Below are 19,158 nucleotides of genomic sequence, written 5' to 3'. Positions count from 1 at the left end.
GGGCTCAAAGCCAGGACATCAAGGTCACGTGACGCGCACCTTAGACCACCAGGGCACTTCATAAAAGTGTTTCTGAGTAAGACCCCTACTAGCTCTCAGGGACTGGTGAAAAATGAGTAAAATAAATATCCAAATGTATGGGGTGCCTTCATGCACAAAATGCATAATTCATAATACTGTAATTGTCAAAAGTGGTAGTTATTCTTCTCTTTGGTACAGATTTAGTTTACTGTTTCATTTTATTCTTTTTTCCTTTCTTTAATGACGCTTGCCAAGTTAGTAAAAAAGAGTGGAATGATAGAAGTATATTCATTATAAGCAAATTGAGGATCAGCCACATTATTGTGACCCTGTTAAAATTCCAAATAGGCTGGGTTTTTTTTTTTTTTTTTTTTTTTTTGTAGCTTTTGTTTAACTGTGCTTATAAATTGTACTTTTCTTGGTACATTCATTTTCTGACACAACAAATAGTTCTTTTGCTCTCTCACTCCCAAATATGGCTCTTCCACTTTCTCCCTCTCCCAAAAAATACAACCCGAGAAATATTTTCTTTTCCATCCACCAGGGCAAAAAAAAAAAAAAAAAAAAAAAAAAATCACAGAAGTTTAGCATCCCACTTTGGTGCCTGTTTTGTTAAAGGATCCTCAGCGGAGTTTCACCTCCCTTCAGGCAAGTGTTCTCTGTACATTTTGTGAATCGTTAGTATCATCCAAAACAAAGCCAGTTCTCACAGCCCCAGGATATTTTCATTCCCCGGAAAGACGGGTTAATTGATTAGAACCACACTGAGGTTGGGGATTGCAACACTGATACAATACATTGAAACAACTTTCTGTTCTAATAACATGCATGTGTTACCGGCACAGGAATGTCCAACAAACATTAAATCTACAGCTTAGCATGTGTGTGTGTGTGTTTTGTGGATTATTAGCATGAATTGAGACAAAGTGACATATTATACAGTAACACAGTATTAAAAGTCAGTCTCAGTGACATCAGAGCCATGCATGTCCTCTACGCAGCATTTCTCTCAGCATTATCTGCTGTTTAAAAACTGTCCTATTTGTGCTTTCACATAGCAATAAACTTTTATCCAAATGTTTTGGGCAAAAGGGGGTCCTTTAGCGGACGAAAGAAACGTAGAGTGGAGTGAGAAAATGGGAAAATGAGAGCAAAAACACTTTTTCTTTCAACTTTCTTTTTCAAACCATGCCATCGATCTCAAAAACTGATTGTTTAGTCATTTGACCCAGAACCTACAATGTCCCTCACTCTGCTCTCCGCATTTCACACAAAATCACACATAAACATCTGCTCATGCATGCAAAAACTTCCACACTTAGTTATCGACAGCCTCACGCACGCATATGCTTTCTTTACCCCTCTTTCATTCTCCTACACACATACAAACACACACACACACACACAACGCAAAGAATTTGCTTGTTAGAAGTTTGTTACTAGAGTAGAGCCTTGTAATTGACTAACCTCTGCTCTGCCGCTCTCTCCTCTGCTTTACTCATTTTCGTCGGCTCAGTCCAAAACTCTCCAAGAAACATGAACTTCGCTTGAACTCCCCTCTCAGAGAGACACATGGAGCAAGGGTGTGACAGACATAACTTCTGTCAGTTAATATACTGCACACTGCACTGTCACAGTGTTATTGGTCCATGTGCCGAGGGAGATTTAGGTAAAGAAAGGCCAGGACACAGGAGAAAAGCAAAGCGAGAGAAGACGGGGAATTTGCTTTCTTTATGTTGTAATTATATCTGATATTCTATCATAAATCCTCTCATAGTTAACTGCCACCGTCTACATAATATGGGATGTTTGAGATCCCAGGTTGAGAGTAACAGTGGTTTCGGTTCATGATAGTCCTGTGGATGCATTAAATGGTGAAAGTAACCATGACGCCTACTCTGCTATTTGTGCAACAATGAAGTTGATCTTAAAAAGTTCATGGGAGTAAAAAGGGGGGTGCTACTGAACTAATGAAAAGTCATTACTGTACTGTATAAAAGGCACACAAGTCAAGACACAATGTGAACCCTCTACAGTGTAAAAGGCGAGTAATATACTACATCTCCTTTTATATATCACTTTTGAGTTTACAAGTGTGAAAGACGTAATCAGACCAAAGTTACCATGGTTTCTAATCAAGCACTAAAGCAGCAATGCGGCTGAACTTTGTAGTTAGCAGGAAGGAAATGATCTGGCTGCTGTATATAACCAAAAAAAGAATTTTTCTATTTAATTTACCTGTCATCATTTCAAACACATCACTATTTGCTGGACTTTTGTTCCGTCACGAAGGTTCGTTTTTTTGTTTTGTTTGTTATTCGAAAAAAGACATCTGTTGCTGTTATTATGGTAGATGTCTCAAAGCACTTACTATTTATGACAACGGAAGATAACTGGAAAATAAGTGACCATTGTCTCGGTGCGGGTGACTTTCTGTTGAGCCTGAGGCTAAGGCCACATGACAAATCCGGTCTTAACACTTACTGTATTTCAGCTTTTTGCTCCACATGAACCTAAAATTCTAAATCTGGATTTGTCTGACAGAAAAAACTCATTTCAAGAAGCTTAAAGATAAAATCCTATGTGTTTCATTACGGTAATAAATCACTACTGTTCCATGATACTACCATGCTAAAAGTTAACAGTCTGATTGCACAAGACCATAAACTATATATTCATAAATACTGTATGACCTAATCTGTTGACATGGCACTCGCCACCAGACTGTGAAAACTTAGGTTGGCCGTGTCTCTCCCTGCAGGACAATAAAGTTTCAATTGAACCAGACACTGCAACTCGACAAAAACACAGGCACTATGGGGAAAACTCTGTGTTTTAGTTTATTATTGAATTAAATGTTCAGCAGGTTCATATTTCATGTAGCAAAGCGAATGAGAGTGAGCGGTGCAAGATAAAATAATAAATGTTTTCAGGGCCTACAGGAAAAACATGTTATGACACAAAAACTTTCAGGAACAAAATGGGGAACTATGAAATTAACCTGGCAGGGCATTCTGAATGAACATTTGACAAAAACTAATGTTTTCCTGTCTCTAGACACAGGAGTCAAGTTGAGCTGAGACTAGCACTGAAATGTTTCCCACGTCATTTTAAACCAGTGTAATTGAACAGGAACATACTCCGCAGTGAAGAATGGGAAACAATTAAAGGTGTGCATGTGTGTGTGTGTGTGTGTGTGTGAGCGTGTGTGTGTGTGTGACAGAGAGAGAGAGAAGGAGAGAAAGCGAGAGAGGACAAAGAAGAAAAAGAGGCAGAGAGAGCACAAGACGGCCAACTCCTTGGCAAAGGACTCCAGATGTTGAAGCTGTGTGTATTAAGTCTGTGCACAATATCCTTTTCATGATGAATAATGTGTAAAAGGGCCATAGCATAAATATGGAACATGTATATGTAAAAAAAGAAAAGTGCTGTTGTCTGCTGGGACCTTCACTTGTCATTCAAATTCAACAAGGAGGAAATTGGGCCCCAAAGTCATCATCCAAGACACATTTCCAGAGTAAAGATGCTTTAAATGAAAACAGGTACAGCTTAAAGTTCCTAATGATATTTGCTTAAACCACGCTGACTTCATACTAAGTAAATAATCTGAGTACAAACTTGACCTATCTGAAATTGATTTGTGGATCCTATTAAAGTAGCCTGTCTATGGAAACCCATTTCTGCCAGGAAAAGAGAAAAAAAGTTAAAATTTTGGTTAACTATCTCATAATGTTGACTTACTAAATCAAAATTAGATTAAAAGTTAAATGAAAAATAGACGAAATGTTAGCATGATAGAAAGAAAAATGCTCTTAGTAAGTGATTTTTTTTTGTCTAACCATGACTTAACTTTTACTTTTGACCCATTTTTCTGCCTTTCTTACAGTAACGAGGGGGAAAAAAACCCACTTTCAACACCTTTTCATGATTTGGTTTATAGGAGTGTTTCACTGGGTCACATTAGTGTCACAACAGAGATCTACTCTGCTGCTGTTTTTGATTCTCCAAGAAGAGAGAGGGGAGTAACGTATGAGTCACATTAAAAAGAGCTGTGATTTATAAAGTAATGTTATTATCATTCGTGATGAGAGCAAGAGAGACACAGAGATTGGGATGACAGCATTCAACACATCCTGCTTGTTGAACCAAACTCAAAGACACAAAACCACTAAGTCTACTAACAAGCCTGCTTTCCTTACATGCCTTGAACTAATTAAGCACAAAGTCGCCGTCCTTGCCAAATCTTCCAGATCAGGGTGCTGTGATAAATCCTTCTGAGAGAAAATTTGATGTGGGATTGTTCCCCTGATCTTCTAAATTTGTGTATGGCAACTTAATTGCGTCTGAATGCTAAACTCGTGTAGTGTTTTACTACTCTGGTGACTCTATTCTGGCAGTATGCTTGCTTCCCTCCACTAGTGGGGGGAAAACCTTTTTATTTGTGGTTTCTGAATCTTTATTCTAGGCTACTCATAAAGCACCGAGATGAGTGATATCATGTGGTCTTCATCAACAAGGGAGCTTTTTGTTATACTTTATAGTCATTTAAATCGAAAGATTAAAGGCTGTGACACACAGGCAAGGTTGGAGAGCAATGGGAACTTCAGCCGGCAATTTTAACAAGCATTCATTTTTTCGTGATACTTTTTCTACTTACAAAGCACAAGACAGTCTTAAGCTTGACAAACCCTCCTCCGCTTTGGATTTTATTGTCTCTAAATAGATGCTTTTTTTTATTTCAAATGTATTAAAGGGAAACTCTATCAATTTTACACATGAAAATCAGTTTACTTGTCATGGTAAGCACTTAAATGCGTGAAAACAGTTGTATAATGTCTTCTGTAGCTTTCTAGGGTCTGAGCAAATAAGGGTTTACCGAGCAGGAAGAGTCTAATGTGAAGATGCTGCTGTGTAGGATTTAACGTTTCTGGGGCTAGACCCATATTAGAATCTAAAGTCCAAACTTTATGGAAATGAAACACAAAATCAATGGAAAGCTCAAGTTAACCCAGAGGGAAAATAAGCCTCACTGTAGGTTGCAGATAATTTAATTACTAAAATAGATCTACTCTGAGATAGAAGAAGATAGAAGATAAAGAGCGAAGTGAAGCATTCAAGCATAAAGTAACTAAAGATTTACACATGATTTGGTCGTTACTGTACTTGTTTTTGTCATTACAGGATGCAAAGAGTGTGTGTACACAGATGCAAACACACATACAAGTACAGTATTTGGTTTGAAAGCATGGTCTGATATGAGGACAACAACAGCAAAGATAATTTAATGGCATTTCATCATTTCATCGTCACAAATCACTAATTTTACTTATAAAACAAAAATGAGTCTAGCTCCTTCCTGAAGTAAGAGCTTCATAATTACCTTCACCATTGTGACCAAATCTCTTGTCACTAAGAAATCAAATGCAAAAGTAATTTTCTCGATTGCAATACAGACTACTCAGTCCTCCTCATCATCACCATCCTCATCCTCAGCATCGCTCCTCCAGTGAATATAAATGTTCTCCGTCACAGAGGGCGCAGGCTAAGTGTTTCTGGTTTGCTTATCTAAAAGGATCTCTATCCTGCTTTAACGAGGCACTTGACCTCCCTCGGCGCTCTCCTACTCCCTGAGTGACGCAAAAAAAGTGGGCTGGCAAAGCGCTAAGTGCAGTAGTTTAGAGGACTATCGGTGCGCACCGAAACATCACTAGTCAAGCAGACTTCATTTAGAGCGCCTATCTTGGTACAGCCGCCCTCTCTCTCGGATGTTATATCAATGCAAATGCTTTGGCGGAGATACCGGGATGTGTACGGATGTGTGTGAGAAAGACTGACATTTCCTCAAACTTGTAGCAAATCTCCTCCATTCAGTGAGTGGAGAGGTTGATGAAACTTTTCTTGAATGAGTATCCCGCCGCTGGCTGGCACATCTGGACTCGGGGTCGTCGGATCTGTCAAGTCCAGCGCCAACTTTTAGCTGGACCTGACCTGACCTCCCTCTTTTTTTTGTCCTCTCTTTAAACTTTGAGGCGGAATATTGGACTTTGTTTGAATCAAACTCTTGTCTCTTTATTTTCAAAACTTTTTTTTTCCTCCTTTTTTTTCTACTGCAAGGCACAAAATGGATCACTCAATCCTCAGAATGACATGCGTCTTGGTGGTGATCTGTCTCTTGGATAAAAGGTGAGTTGAATAAGTGGTGTCTGAGTTCAAGTTAAAAAAAAAAGTGAATCTCTGTGTCAGTTTAATACACTTAAAGAACATCTTTGTTGTTTAGAATTACACAATGAATGAACCAACGTGTGACTAACTGTGTTCAACAAGTAATTAATTTATCATTTATCATAGCCTAGATTAACCCTAACCTAACCCTAACCCACAGTTTTCAGGATGATGTTTGTGCACGAAGCTAACATAAAAAATTATAAAATAAACACAATGAAGAATGAAACATTAGCCTACCTGCTTCCCATGCACCCCATCATTCCCAAACAATATTTACAATCAATAAAAGGTTGCCAGTTGGAAAGATAGTTGTTGAAACAGGTCTACCTTAAAGCAGGAAACACAACAGGTAGCAACAGAAGATAAACTGGAATTACAGTTAGGCATACAGTTTACAAAATGCAATACCACTTAGAAAGTAGGGCACTATAGTACAAATGAGCAACACTTTTTGTCACGACAAGCTGTATTTTCGATTTTGATTTATGCCCAAGGCTACTGGCTGCTTTTTCAGCAAGAGCACAAGGTGGTTTGTGAATTTCCGAGTCTGTTCTTTGATATAGAGGCTTGCAGAATAAAGTGCTGGAGATACACATGTTGACAAAATAAGGAAATAAGTAGTATGCAAAGTTGCTGCAGCTGCATGTGTGTTGCTGCGTGTCAAGGTGTGCTCGAGCATGTATGTGTGTGTGTGTGCCCAAAGCCATACATGCTCCTGACTGCATGTGCGGTTGCATGTCTCAGTCATACTAACACTTAAAAACACACAACCTGTGTTTTACTTGTAATGATAATAAAAAAGAAAAGCAGGGCACCTTTCAGCTCTCAAGCCATCATCAGCACAGCCTGTGTTTTCCTTGTTACCGCTGCAACTGTTTCTCTGTGAAGAAGAAAAGAGCTTTGACCGCTGTCAGCTGAATTACTGTTGTTCACATGATTGATCAGCAACAGAAGCAGCTGACAGTCAAGTACAGGGACACACCTTAAGTCAAAGTAACACTGAATTTACATGTTAGCGGATTTCCTGAGGTGATTTGTGAGGCAGGTAAGTTGCTTTCTTCAATGCTGTGTATCTAAAACTGTTACTACACCTACTGGATTCATGCCAACAAAGTGGCAGCTGCTCCCTCATTCCCCACTTCAACTCACCTGTTCTACTGTGTAATTATTATATTGCGCAATTAAGTCAACATCAAAGTGACAATCTAGAACTAGCGTGTGCAGTGCAAGTATGCAACTTGTTTTGGTACGTATATTGAAATCAGTAGTTTTGTTTGTTTTGTTCTTTCGTTGCCTAACCAAACAATGGTCTTTGCATGATCATAAACTGAATCAATCAAAACAAAAAACTTGCAAATCAGGATCAGCTTTATTGGCCAAGTATGTTTATGCATGCAAGGAATTCGACTCTAGCATAATAGATTTGAAAGTATGTTTCCTCTTCAGTACACTGGTATCTGGAGGTGGTTTTACAAGCCACAGTATGTGTATTATTGAGATTTTAAAGGAATCAACTACACTGGGAACCATCAAGTCAGGGCATCTGTTTGGTACTGTAGGAACTGAGCATTGGTGTGACACCCAAGGGCCATTGAAAAAACTTTACTGATCCAAAAGAGACTTTAGTGAGCAACTGTTCTACAATTCCATTGAACAGGATAGAGACTAAAGATTTATGAGTAGTAGCTTTTTCTTAACCTGACCTGTGTGCTCCATGCAGGGTAGACTCCAATGAAATCTTGGGCCTGAAGCTCCCCAACATCGACCCGATCCTGAATGCCAACACCGTGTGTTTGACTCTGCCGGGGCTAACGCGGCGCCAGTTGGAGGTGTGCATGCGTAACCCAGATGTGACAGCTTCAGCAATCCAGGGAATCCAGATTGCCATCCACGAGTGCCAGCACCAGTTCAGAGGGCATCGCTGGAACTGCTCCAGCCTTGAGACTAGGAACAAAATACCCTACGACAGCATAGTCTTCAAGAGAGGTCAGTTTTATGGTCACAACACAAAAGTGGCCAACTTAATAATTTCATTTGAATTCATATCTTCCTTGTAGCCATGTTGCATCTCTTCCATTAAAAATGTAAATACAGTACAGCACGGGGGAAGCGACATGTATGTTTTAAAGGTTCAAAAATTCATTGTCCACTGGATAAAACTTACAAGACACCATATTGAAAAAACACAATGGAGTACAAGTGTACAGTTCAAAAGTTTGGTCTTCAAACAGGCTGTGGTTTCATCCTCAAACACACTTTGATACAATACCTTGAAAGGCATAGGCTTACAGGATAGATTAGCCGCAACAAAGATGCATGTCCTAAAAAAGTGTTGGTATAATATAATTCTCCACATTCAAAAGATTATCAGAAGAGATCATTTTCTCCCACTGATACATTTTTTGAATGTTATCTCACATGAATGAAGTCCTCCGAATGGTCAGGTTATCTCTATTGACTAGCGGACTGGTATCTACTTTCTAATCACCTAACAGTATCTCTCTCAGTAGCCGGTACAAAAGAGCAGGTAACTTCAAAAGCAGTTAGTCACCTCAAGATTACCAGACCTCATGCAGATCAGTTTTCTGTTATGCTTTGTAGTGCTTAGAGCTTTGCAAGTCAGCCACAAAGGATGAAAGAGGATCTTTAGAGTCGGGACGCCTTCAGATGGACTCATCCCAAGTTATTGACTGGAAAAGGCATCAATTTCTTAGTAGCTTGAGCTTGAGATGAACAGTGCACGGTGTGGTTAGTTGTTTGTGTGTTGAGTTAAGTCAGCGTTCAGTTTAACCAAATAGGGAAGCAGCTAGTGCTTAAAAGTGAATTATTTAAAGGCCTCAATGCAAATATCTAATCCAAAACTTTAGAAATGACAGACAAAGAAGACTCTTATTGTTATGTTGTTACAAATTAATTCCTACTGAAATCAATCAAATACTGAAATATTTTGGGATGGAGTGCTCTCAAGACACTTCTTGCAATTTGTATTACATTGACATGATTGTAAATTCGAATTAGATTGCATTTGCTTCTATTGGTCATTGTCTGCAACAAAATCTTGTATCTGTTATGACAAGTTTTGAGTTTTTAGTGTTATAGGTTCAAATACGTCTTGATATGCAGCTTTATGTTCAAAATGAGCCAAAGACATGATGGAATTCCCCATCATGAAAAGCTGATTAAATGTGTCAAAAGTTTCCTGGAGGGGTGTTGCTGTAATTTATGTTCTCCTTAGTCAAGGACCTTTAGCTTTGTAACCTTCATCGAGGACTTAATATCCTGTCAAAGAACAACAAACAAACAAACTAACAAACAAAAATACCTCTTAACTGCCGTATATGCTTACACACCTCTGGTCGTACTTTCACTCCTCACTGACTCATTGAAAGGCTGTTTGTCATTATTAGTAGAGGCAGTTGCTGGTTGTCTGGCATCCCTGGTTTGCCTCGGGTGCAGAAACTCCAAACCACTGACATAAACAACCTCTTTAAATCGGATGATTCATCTGTTACATGTTGATACGTTCCGCTCCACAGAAGCTAAAAATTGATACAAGTTAACACGCTGCAGCCATTATTGCGTGCAGCTACTGCATAAGGGTTAGTACTTTCAATGAGACAGATTTTCAGATGTAGATTACTGTAGGTGGAATTGTGGAGATAAGTTTTTAGTGTAACTGCCCGAAGAAAAATAAATGACGCAGTTTCAGACCAAACTGGTATTTTTGCTTTTTAACTCAGTAACTATTGCAACAAGTTTATCTGAGTTTTTAAAAACATGTGAAGCAACATTTACACCATTTTGCGTCATAGTGTAAATCCATTCCAATAAAACACTTTTTTAATCCTTACCTGTTCACATATTCTCGCAGAGCTTTTTCAAATCTTCTATTGGATGCTTTACAAAGTTTTTTTTTAAGTTGAATATCAGGTGCTCTTCACCTCACTGTTTGTTTGGATGTCTCATTTTACTACATCAGATGCTGCTTGGATCCTCTGCCACGTATCTCTCTGCTGATGGATTCTGATAACTTTTATGGGCCCATGTTCATCCCCGTTTAGCTTGCATTAAAAACTAGGCTAAAGAGGACATCAGGCAAGACATTACATGGATAGACAGGAATAGGAGAATCTCTCTCTTTCTGTCACTGTCTGTGTCTCTATCTCCCTCGTCCTCCCTTGCTGAGCTGCTCCTAATGCTTTTACTTCCCTTGCCAGTGCGAGCGCTTGTGAATTTGCTCTCAGCACTTTCCCAACTCTCGGTGGCAAAAGCATAAACCTGTTTAGTCGGTTTCTGTAACACAAAGTGACAGTTTCCTTTGAATCTTTAATTCATTTTGCCACTTCCTCTGCCATCAGTTCAGCCGGGCGTGCCGCAGCCGGTGAATTATTTGTTAGATTGATTTGTTCCCAGTCTTCCGGGGGCCTGCGTTGCAGAGCCTGGCTCAGAGCAGGGCAAGAGCTAAAACAGGCTTTCTATGTTTGAGGCTGTGCCTAAGTGCCATCCCTCTCTCGCTTCCCCTACCTTGTGTGGGTCAAGGTGGTAAGGGGGAGGAGGGGGGTACACAGTGTGAGTTAGTGAGTCAAACTGTATATGTATATAGTCATGCAGTTTCAAGAGTTTGTATGTATGCATCTTTTTGACGGGTATAAAACCAAATTTACAACTTTACACTGAACATTAAAGCTGCTATAATCAGTATTTTTATATTAACAGGAGAGGAGTCCCTCATAGTGACGAACCCACAGACAATTATCACCAACTCTGCAGTTCACCTCAACTCTATGAAGTCTCTCGGCGTCGTTTAACTCTTTGTTTTGGTTTCACAGTCTGCGACTCTACTGTTCTGGTTCACTCTCATCAGCCTTGTTTCCAGACGCAGCAGGCAGCTATTTTCAGCGGAAAAACCAACCGTACACTATCAGCCCACCACCGAATGGCAGACAGGCAAAATTAGGGACTAGCTGGTGAGCAGAGTGGAACATTTAGCAGCTAAAAAGGTGAAGACCAAATAAGACTTAAAAGAAGAGTGAATATTGGACATTCGACAGGTGGCCAGAAACACAACTTCAAACGAATGCTAGTGTTCACTTCATGTCAGCTGGATGTGTAAATAAGCAACTCTTTGCAAACATGTTCGCCATATAAACTTTATATGGTGATGATGTGTCAATGTTGTGTTCACAACGTGCTTCCACTGCCCCCAGCTCACCAAAAAATCTGTTAATGTGGGTTGAAGGGCAGTTAGTGTGCGTCTAGAGAGGTTGTGGGTAATGTTGCTGGCTTGTTCATATTGTATGTAGCCTACAAGCTTCCTTGCTGACTGAAAGTCCATCTGCATGCGGTCGGCTCACTGCATTTTTTAAATCCAAGACATTAATATCAGTGTACAGTATAACACCGTCAGTGAACACCTTCATCTCAGATTATGAATACACAGTTTAAGAAATTCTTCAGACAAGAAAAGACACCATTTCTAGACAGAAACCATTTTATTTATTGGAATTCAAATGGGAAAATTGTTTGAGTGAGTTCAGTTAGTTTTGTGCTTGACTAATAGAGCTTGCATTATTAAAATCTACAGAAGAGTAATGCAGCGATGATTCAGAAAGTGACCATATTCTGACAGTTATCTTTAGGTTCTGCTTAATCTACATGTTCTGACTCAGGCAGGAGTGTTTGACTCATAACTGTTTTTTTTAGCCATCAGATGTCAAGACTAAACACAAATTTTGTATTTGAATAAGTATGCAGGTGTAGTTTTACTTGTGCTGTTTCTGCTTTTTTCTACCTTTTTTTAAGTACATAAAAATCAAAGTATTCCAACATGACAGCAAGTGTGTCAAAATGTAGATCATGTTTTAAAAAAAAGTATCAAATAGTATTATATTTATGTCAAAATATAAATAAGGAAACCAAACAGTGCTAAAAGGGGCAGTTCTAGTTTCCTAGCTTTTTATTTGACTCCAACAAGCAGCCTGAATCATTTCCCCCCTCAAGCACTGTGCTATAAACTCCTGCGTGGTTTCTTTTCATGTTTTCTTCACAAGTTTCCATTATAATCTTCACTGTTTTCTACACCAGTAAATGACTGCCAGTGGGGCTTAAAGAACCTGAGGGTACCATGCTTACAGGCAGTAAGCTGAGATCTAACAACAAACACTGAGGGAAACTGTAGAGGATACAAGTGCAAGCGCTGCTGTCGCACTTCATCCTTCACGGATTCCACAATTGGACATGGATTTTTTTTTTAGTCACAGAACTATATCAACATAGATAGGATGGATATGTATGTGTGTTCATATTGCCGGTGTATGTGTGTATAAGAGGAGAGTGGTGTAACATTAGTCGGCTGAATTACAGATCAGTTGTGGTAGCGTTCGCACTGATTACATGTGCCACATGCCAGTTAGTCTTGCTGTCGAGGAGAAAGGGATGTGTTTAGCTGTAAAGGCAAAAGCAGTCACACATTGTATAGAGAGATTACATGCACGTAGTCATTTAACTACCTCCTCTACATGCAGCTAGTCTGTCTGAGCCAAGTTAAAGAGATTACAAGGCGTAAGCGGCGGTACGGCATAATCAACCTCTCTAAGCTAAACACATGCACATACAATAACACACACACTTTGATCCTTAACCATCAGCGCAAGATATGATATGACAAAAACAGATAAAAGTATCAAACTTCAGCCATCTGTTGCTACTCAGTCAGCCAGAACAGTAAGTCAGTGACCAAGCCATTCACCCAAGAATAGCAAAGGTAATAGTTACAAGCTGGAAGAAAGATCTTGGAAAGTGCTGAAAACTTTAAAGAAGGTATATGGGTTACTTGTGGAGGAAAGCAATGAGAGAGTTTCATGGCGGGGAGCATAAAGAGCCAGAAATGCATCCAATGTGGTTCAAAGGCCCAGTAGGGCTTATTTAGTAGAGTGCTGCAGCACAAATGCCAGCGCTATCTAGCTACCATTCTACTCATTACATAGATAGCATATGTAAGCAGCTGGTCAGCAAGTTATACAGCCACATATCTTACACATAAGCAGTAGGACGGACAGAAGGAGACACAGCCCTGTTCAGTAAGAGCGTGTGAGTCCTCTGTGTGTGTCCCCTAATGGGAGTGGTGGAGGTCTGTTCATGTTCAGCTGGTCCACAGAGGCAAAGTACGCAAGTGTTTGGAACATTTAATTGCTATTGTCCCAGATGTTTTCCCCCGGTTTTATGAGCCTTGGCATGTGTGTATATATAAATGTGTGAATAAACTCTTATGTGTATCCTTATCAAAATAGAGTAAGCTCTTTTTACTACAGTGCACCAATGCTTGTCTTGTATGAAACAAAGCATGCAAAGTCAGCATTAAAGTGCATATTTACTAAGCGTTATGGCACACTTCGCTAACAGAGATTTTAAAAGATGTCATTGCTTTGCTCATTTGGCTGTTGTTAAACTGAGTTTTAGGGTTAGGAAAATCACTTTACATGTTAAAGTTGAATCCAGCAGTTTTACAGCAGAAATTTAACCAGGGAAATGTTTTTTTTTTTTCTATTTCTGATGCTATTTGGGGTAAAAATTTACCACAACTAACAACACTTGTCGACAACACCTTTTTCATAGCAATCTGAATATGGATTGCTATCTAGCAAATGTCATCCTCCATCTTCCATCTACCTGGTAATCCTCTCATTTCACCTGAAAGGTTCATGACACATGCACAGTGGTATGTTCTGCCTGCAGGTCATTGGTTAACATTCAACACAAACTCCATGTTATAACACTCGTAATGCCTCTACAGATGCTTCTTAAAAGCAACATGGCAAATTCCTGAACACTGACACAGTCCTCATGTCAGCTTTCATAAGGTTTTTATGTGATACTTATGTCATTTTGGACATAGCAGTGAAGTATGGTGTTCAGAGAGTGTCAATCCCATCTTCCTCTTGGCAACGGCCATTTTAACTGAAAGCATGTCTCGGACTAAGCTATGAAACTATGACACTCAAGTGTTTTCTTTGCCAAACTCTTGTTTCCTGATTGTGATGCTTCTTACATCCACACAAGGCTATATAGCAACATCATTATTCTATTTATATGAAACAGCTCCTCTTCCTCCACTCTCATCTCAACAGGTTTTAGAGAGAGTGCCTTTGCATATGCCATTGCAGCAGCAGGCGTGGTGCACGCAGTGGCCAACGCCTGCTCTATGGGCAAACTGAAGGCGTGCGGCTGTGACGAGAAGCGCCGCGGTGACGAGGAGGCCTTTCGCATCAAACTGCACCGCTTGCAACTGGAGGCCATCCACCGGGGGAAGGGCATGGTACACGGTGTCATGGAGCACTTCCCCGCTGACCTGCCGGGACCCCAAGACTCCTGGGAGTGGGGCGGCTGCAGCCCCGATGTGGAATTCGGAGAGAAGTTCTCTCGGGACTTCCTGGATGCCCGCGAGACCTACAAGGACATCCATGCCCGTATGAGGCTGCATAATAACAGAGTTGGCAGACAGGTGAGTGGAAGTGAGAGGATGTATGTGTGTGTGTTTTGTTTCCCCAAGTTTGTGTCACTTGTTATATTTGTATTTTCCTCTTGCAACAGCAACCTTGCAGCATTTTCTCTGAGAGGAAGATTTTGATTAGATTTACCCATTCATGTCAGACAAATTCAAATAGATTTTTTACTCTGCCCCAGTGTCTAACAGCTTTGACGCACTTTTAATTGAATTACTTCAGCAATTTGGGACTTTTCCTACAACTTAAAAGGGCCATTTTACACATCAAGTTTAGTTGACTTGTCACAAGCACTTCTACTCAGCCTGTAAAAACAATTATTTTTACGACAGGATGGAGCTTTCCAAAGTTTGAAAAAAGTAATCCCGATAATCTCACCAGGGTTATCTCAGTTTGGGCTTGGATATAACAACTTTTTAGCAGAAAGCCTGTATTACAAACTGAGCGCATGGAGTTTCAGACATGGACATTTACTAGTCAGGGAGTTTCTTAATGAAAAACACTCTCCACCTGCATTATTGGAAATGTAGGATCATATATTCTGCAGCACACTAGGGACAAAAAGAATATCTTTTGCCTCAGTTTTGACCATTCTTCTTTTAATCAGTCTCTCCTAAGTTTATGGAAGTACAACATACATCACTGGATCAGGCCTTTAAATTAAAAATAATTTAGTGTGAGAAGGCAGTTTGTTTCCACATATCAACAAGTGTAGCTACTGTTCACATTTGAAATTGATGAGTTAAAACGCACTGACTATGAGCCTCTATGTATCTGCAAACCTATGAAGGAAGCAAAGCACAGTTAGATACATTATCTACAGTATCTCTGCTATCAAAGTAAATGTTACATTATCTTTAATATAATTTACACAGAAAAAACATATTACACAGTAAAGCAGGTGGAGAGTGGGTGGGTAGAGTGCTACGGGGCCAATAATAACATTACAGTGAACAATACACTCTCATTTTATTGGCTGGGTCAACAGTGGCCTGTCATCATTACACTGCAGTTTATTTCTGCTGGCATAGACAGTTTGTGTATATTTGTATCTAGATAGATGAGAGACTAGGGACTGATTGTCTGTATATGTGTGTGTGTGTGTGTGTGTGTGTGTTTATAAGTGTACTTGCCTAAGCTCCATGTTTACTCTACATCTGCAGTCTATCTGCAAAACAATAACAGGGAATCTGTTTTTTCAAAAATACTTTGAATGAAAATGTGACCTTTATCATAACACATTTATTGCTACAATTCTGATAAAATGTGTTCCGCATATCTTATCACATCTACGGTTTTATTCTGTACAAACATACAATAACTGCTGTAGAGGTTTGAGCTCAACACTTTCGCAGCGCTACAGTGCAGAAGAGGTGGATTTTCCAAAAGGGGAATTGCTTGGAAAACATTACTAATGAAGGAGAGACAGGTTGTGATGTGGCTAAAACTTGTTTCATATCATTATGAGCTTGGTGTCCAATCAAGCGTTGCGTATGCTCAGTGTCATCTACCGAACAGTTCAGAGGGAGCTTTTACCTTTTACCCTCTCCCAGTGTAAACCCAAGAGAACTATGTGTGGTTAAGGTGACCACAGTGGGAATTTCCGATACGATTTTTCTTTTATGTATTAGGGTTGCCTAAATACACAGCATTGGGGATTACCTTGCATGTCTGGAGGGAGTAATTTTTCCCTGCTTTCAAACTCTGACTCACAGTATATTACTTACACTGTTAGAATGTTTGAGTTATATTTGAAAACCATTCACTGAAACTGTATATTTTGAATTAGCACTGTTTTAACCAGCTGCATCACGCTTCCTGTTTATTTAAGGAAATTCATATAATTTCTCCAACTTTCAGAGGACTCTTTTTTTTTTTTCACAGATCACAGTCAGTCTCTGTTTGATAGATGAAGGAAGTTAGCAGTTTAGACAAATTTTGTTCTGTTATGACAGTGGTTTTGTGCTCACTGTGTTCTGTCAGTTTGTGTCAGATCAGTCAGGATGTTAAAGGAAGGTGACAGTACTCAGCCATAGTTGTTAGTAATTTTGCAGCTAAGAAGTATATTTTCCCTGTTTCTTGTTTAAAAACACTTTTTTTCTCTCTCTTGCAGTTATCATTACATAGCAATCAGACACCTATTTTATGTCACGCTTGTTACTTTTTAGGTATTTTTGCAGCATACAAAGGTTAAAAACAATCCCTCCGGGGCAAATATAAGGGTTTTAGAAACTCTAAAGGGTATGTCAACAACAAACAATGAAACAGCTGTAATAAATGACTCTCTTGTTTTGTTTTCTAACTTCTTTTGGCAAACTTGTTCCTACAGTGTTTTCTGCCTTGGGCAATGAGAGAGAAAGATGTAAATGACAGTGATAAGCCTTGATGATCTCCAGCACTGTGGTGGAACAGAGACAAGAAGCGACCGTAAATTGCTCATTGTTCCCCGTTTCCTCCTGAGTAATTTGGGCCTGTATCTTTCCATCAGTTTACTTCTGGTTTCCTTGATTATGCAGACAAAACACAAATGTGGAGCGCGTCAGGCGAACTGAACAACAGCTGACCTCCCAGCAGTAGAGGTGATGGTACAAATAGCCACGGACATACAACTGGTGAGATGTATTCCAATCAGTGCTGTGGACTTGGGAGTAAACTTTGGGTGGTGGCTGATTTGACATGAGGAGTAATGAGTTCATGAGCCAAGGAAAGAATAATTTGTCTTTTGAATCCTTCTCCTTTTGTTTGGATGTATTAAGTAATGGTATAAAACTCTGTCACAGTATGTTGTCTTTTTGCTGTCTACTGTGCCTTGAGGCCACATGCTTCCTAATATTTAAGGCCTAGGAGCTGGTGGCAGGGAGACCTATATATACACTATACCACATCCAAAACATCCCGAGTTTGATCTTGTTTTGTCTTTCTTGTCAGTCTGTTTTTTGGCAGAAGTGTCCCCTATTATTATGCCATTTAATAAGACACTGAAATCCTTCTTCATGTGAGTAAGTGTGGATTTTAATGCGTAATAATGTCAAAATATGATATTAATGGGTTATAAAAAGAGAGAAACTTGACGTTGCTGATAATTGCTGTAAACCTTATTGCAATCAGGAGAGACTGCATTAGAGTGAACAATTATTTTATTGACATATGCACAATAATAATGAGAAGTGTGAAAAAGTCTTTGGCGATTAGACCCCATCATGACATCATTGTATATATATTTTTTTCTATAACGGGGGTAATGAAGCTGTGAGTAGTGTAGGATATCCCCCAAGTGGAGTCTAGACACTTGTGGTGGTGATTGATAAAGTGAACGCTGAGATCTGGATGATGAGAAGCCGAGCGGGCTTCTGATGAGCTCAGACCTGGGCGCTGAAGTGATGAAACTGGAGGTGAACGGGGGTGGAGGAGGGTCACAACGATTCATACTGAAATGACAGCTGACAGCAACAGAGAAGAGAACAGTTTTAAAGTTTGACAGCTAAGACACGATTGGCTGACGGAGACCGTGGCGAAATCTGATTGGTTTAACTTAAAGAGTTAACACCCCTAGCTGATCAGCTGATGCTAGAAGAAGGAGAAGAGGGAGAGGGATAGAGAGAAAGAGGAATGAGAATGAATAACATAAGATAGTCCTCCTGCTTGAACTTCCTCTAAGCTTCATTTTAATTTTACGCTGACATGTGGAGATGGTCATTATTGACTTTAAATAATACCTTTTTACTGAGGTATGATGACACAGACACATTAGCCTATTAACCTGATATTCAAGGACTGCTTTTATTATACAATAAGCATAACCTCAATTGATGATGATGGTGAGATACAGCACATCATATGAAATAATTACCACAGAAGTTGGTTGGCAAAAGGCTTCAGATATGTCTTGAAAAAACTGACAGAATTACTGTAAAGTTGCAGAGAGAGTCAGACTCAAGCTCATATTTCTCCTCTGTTTTGGCTCAGACTGTTCGGCAGTATAATGGCTCGGTGTGTGTGTTAAAAAAATACAGTAGCTAGTGGGTTGTGTCATGAATTTGATCAGAAAGACGAGGTGTGGAAACCAACTTTTAGATGTGACTGGAGACAAAAACTGACAGAGGAAGTTCATTAGGGCGCTTCTTTGTTGTAGAGGAGGCAAAATGAAAATTAAAGGTACAATGCCAATTAAAGGCAATGTTTATAAAGTAAATTATGCAAATGAATTGTGTAATTTTTTTATGACGGTTACATTGTACATTAAAAAACTGGTTTATCAAACCGGGCCAGTTTGACTATTTGTCAGGTGAAGTGCCTTGAAGAAAAATATTTCAAAATCAGAAAATGTAATTACACCCTTTAAACTTTAAGGAGAGCAACAGGAGCTCAAAAGAAAAAACAAACTTAAAGTGCTGCTACTCAGCTTCATTTT

At 39.4% G+C, this 19,158-nt stretch overlaps 1 protein-coding gene across 1 annotated transcript in view; it reads left to right on the top strand.

Annotated features, from left to right (window-relative positions):
* Nucleotides 1-3,512: 3,512 nt before the first annotated feature.
* The window catches only part of wnt10a (wingless-type MMTV integration site family, member 10a), a 28,276-nt gene continuing 12,630 nt past the window's right edge, over nucleotides 3,513-19,158 (top strand). Inside the window, exons 1-4 of the mRNA XM_042425423.1 lie at nucleotides 3,513-3,563; nucleotides 6,136-6,204; nucleotides 7,967-8,232; nucleotides 14,373-14,746. Coding sequence (XP_042281357.1) covers nucleotides 6,143-6,204; nucleotides 7,967-8,232; nucleotides 14,373-14,746 — 702 coding nt within the window. The 5' untranslated portion in view covers nucleotides 3,513-3,563; nucleotides 6,136-6,142. The remainder of the gene's footprint in view (nucleotides 3,564-6,135; nucleotides 6,205-7,966; nucleotides 8,233-14,372; nucleotides 14,747-19,158) is intronic.

Source organism: Thunnus maccoyii, chromosome 11, assembly GCF_910596095.1.
Source record: "Thunnus maccoyii chromosome 11, fThuMac1.1, whole genome shotgun sequence".
Taxonomy (NCBI): Eukaryota; Metazoa; Chordata; class Actinopteri; order Scombriformes; family Scombridae; genus Thunnus; species Thunnus maccoyii.
The sequence above is the reverse complement of the archived record's forward strand: the minus strand, read 5'-3'. Positions and strand labels throughout refer to the sequence as shown.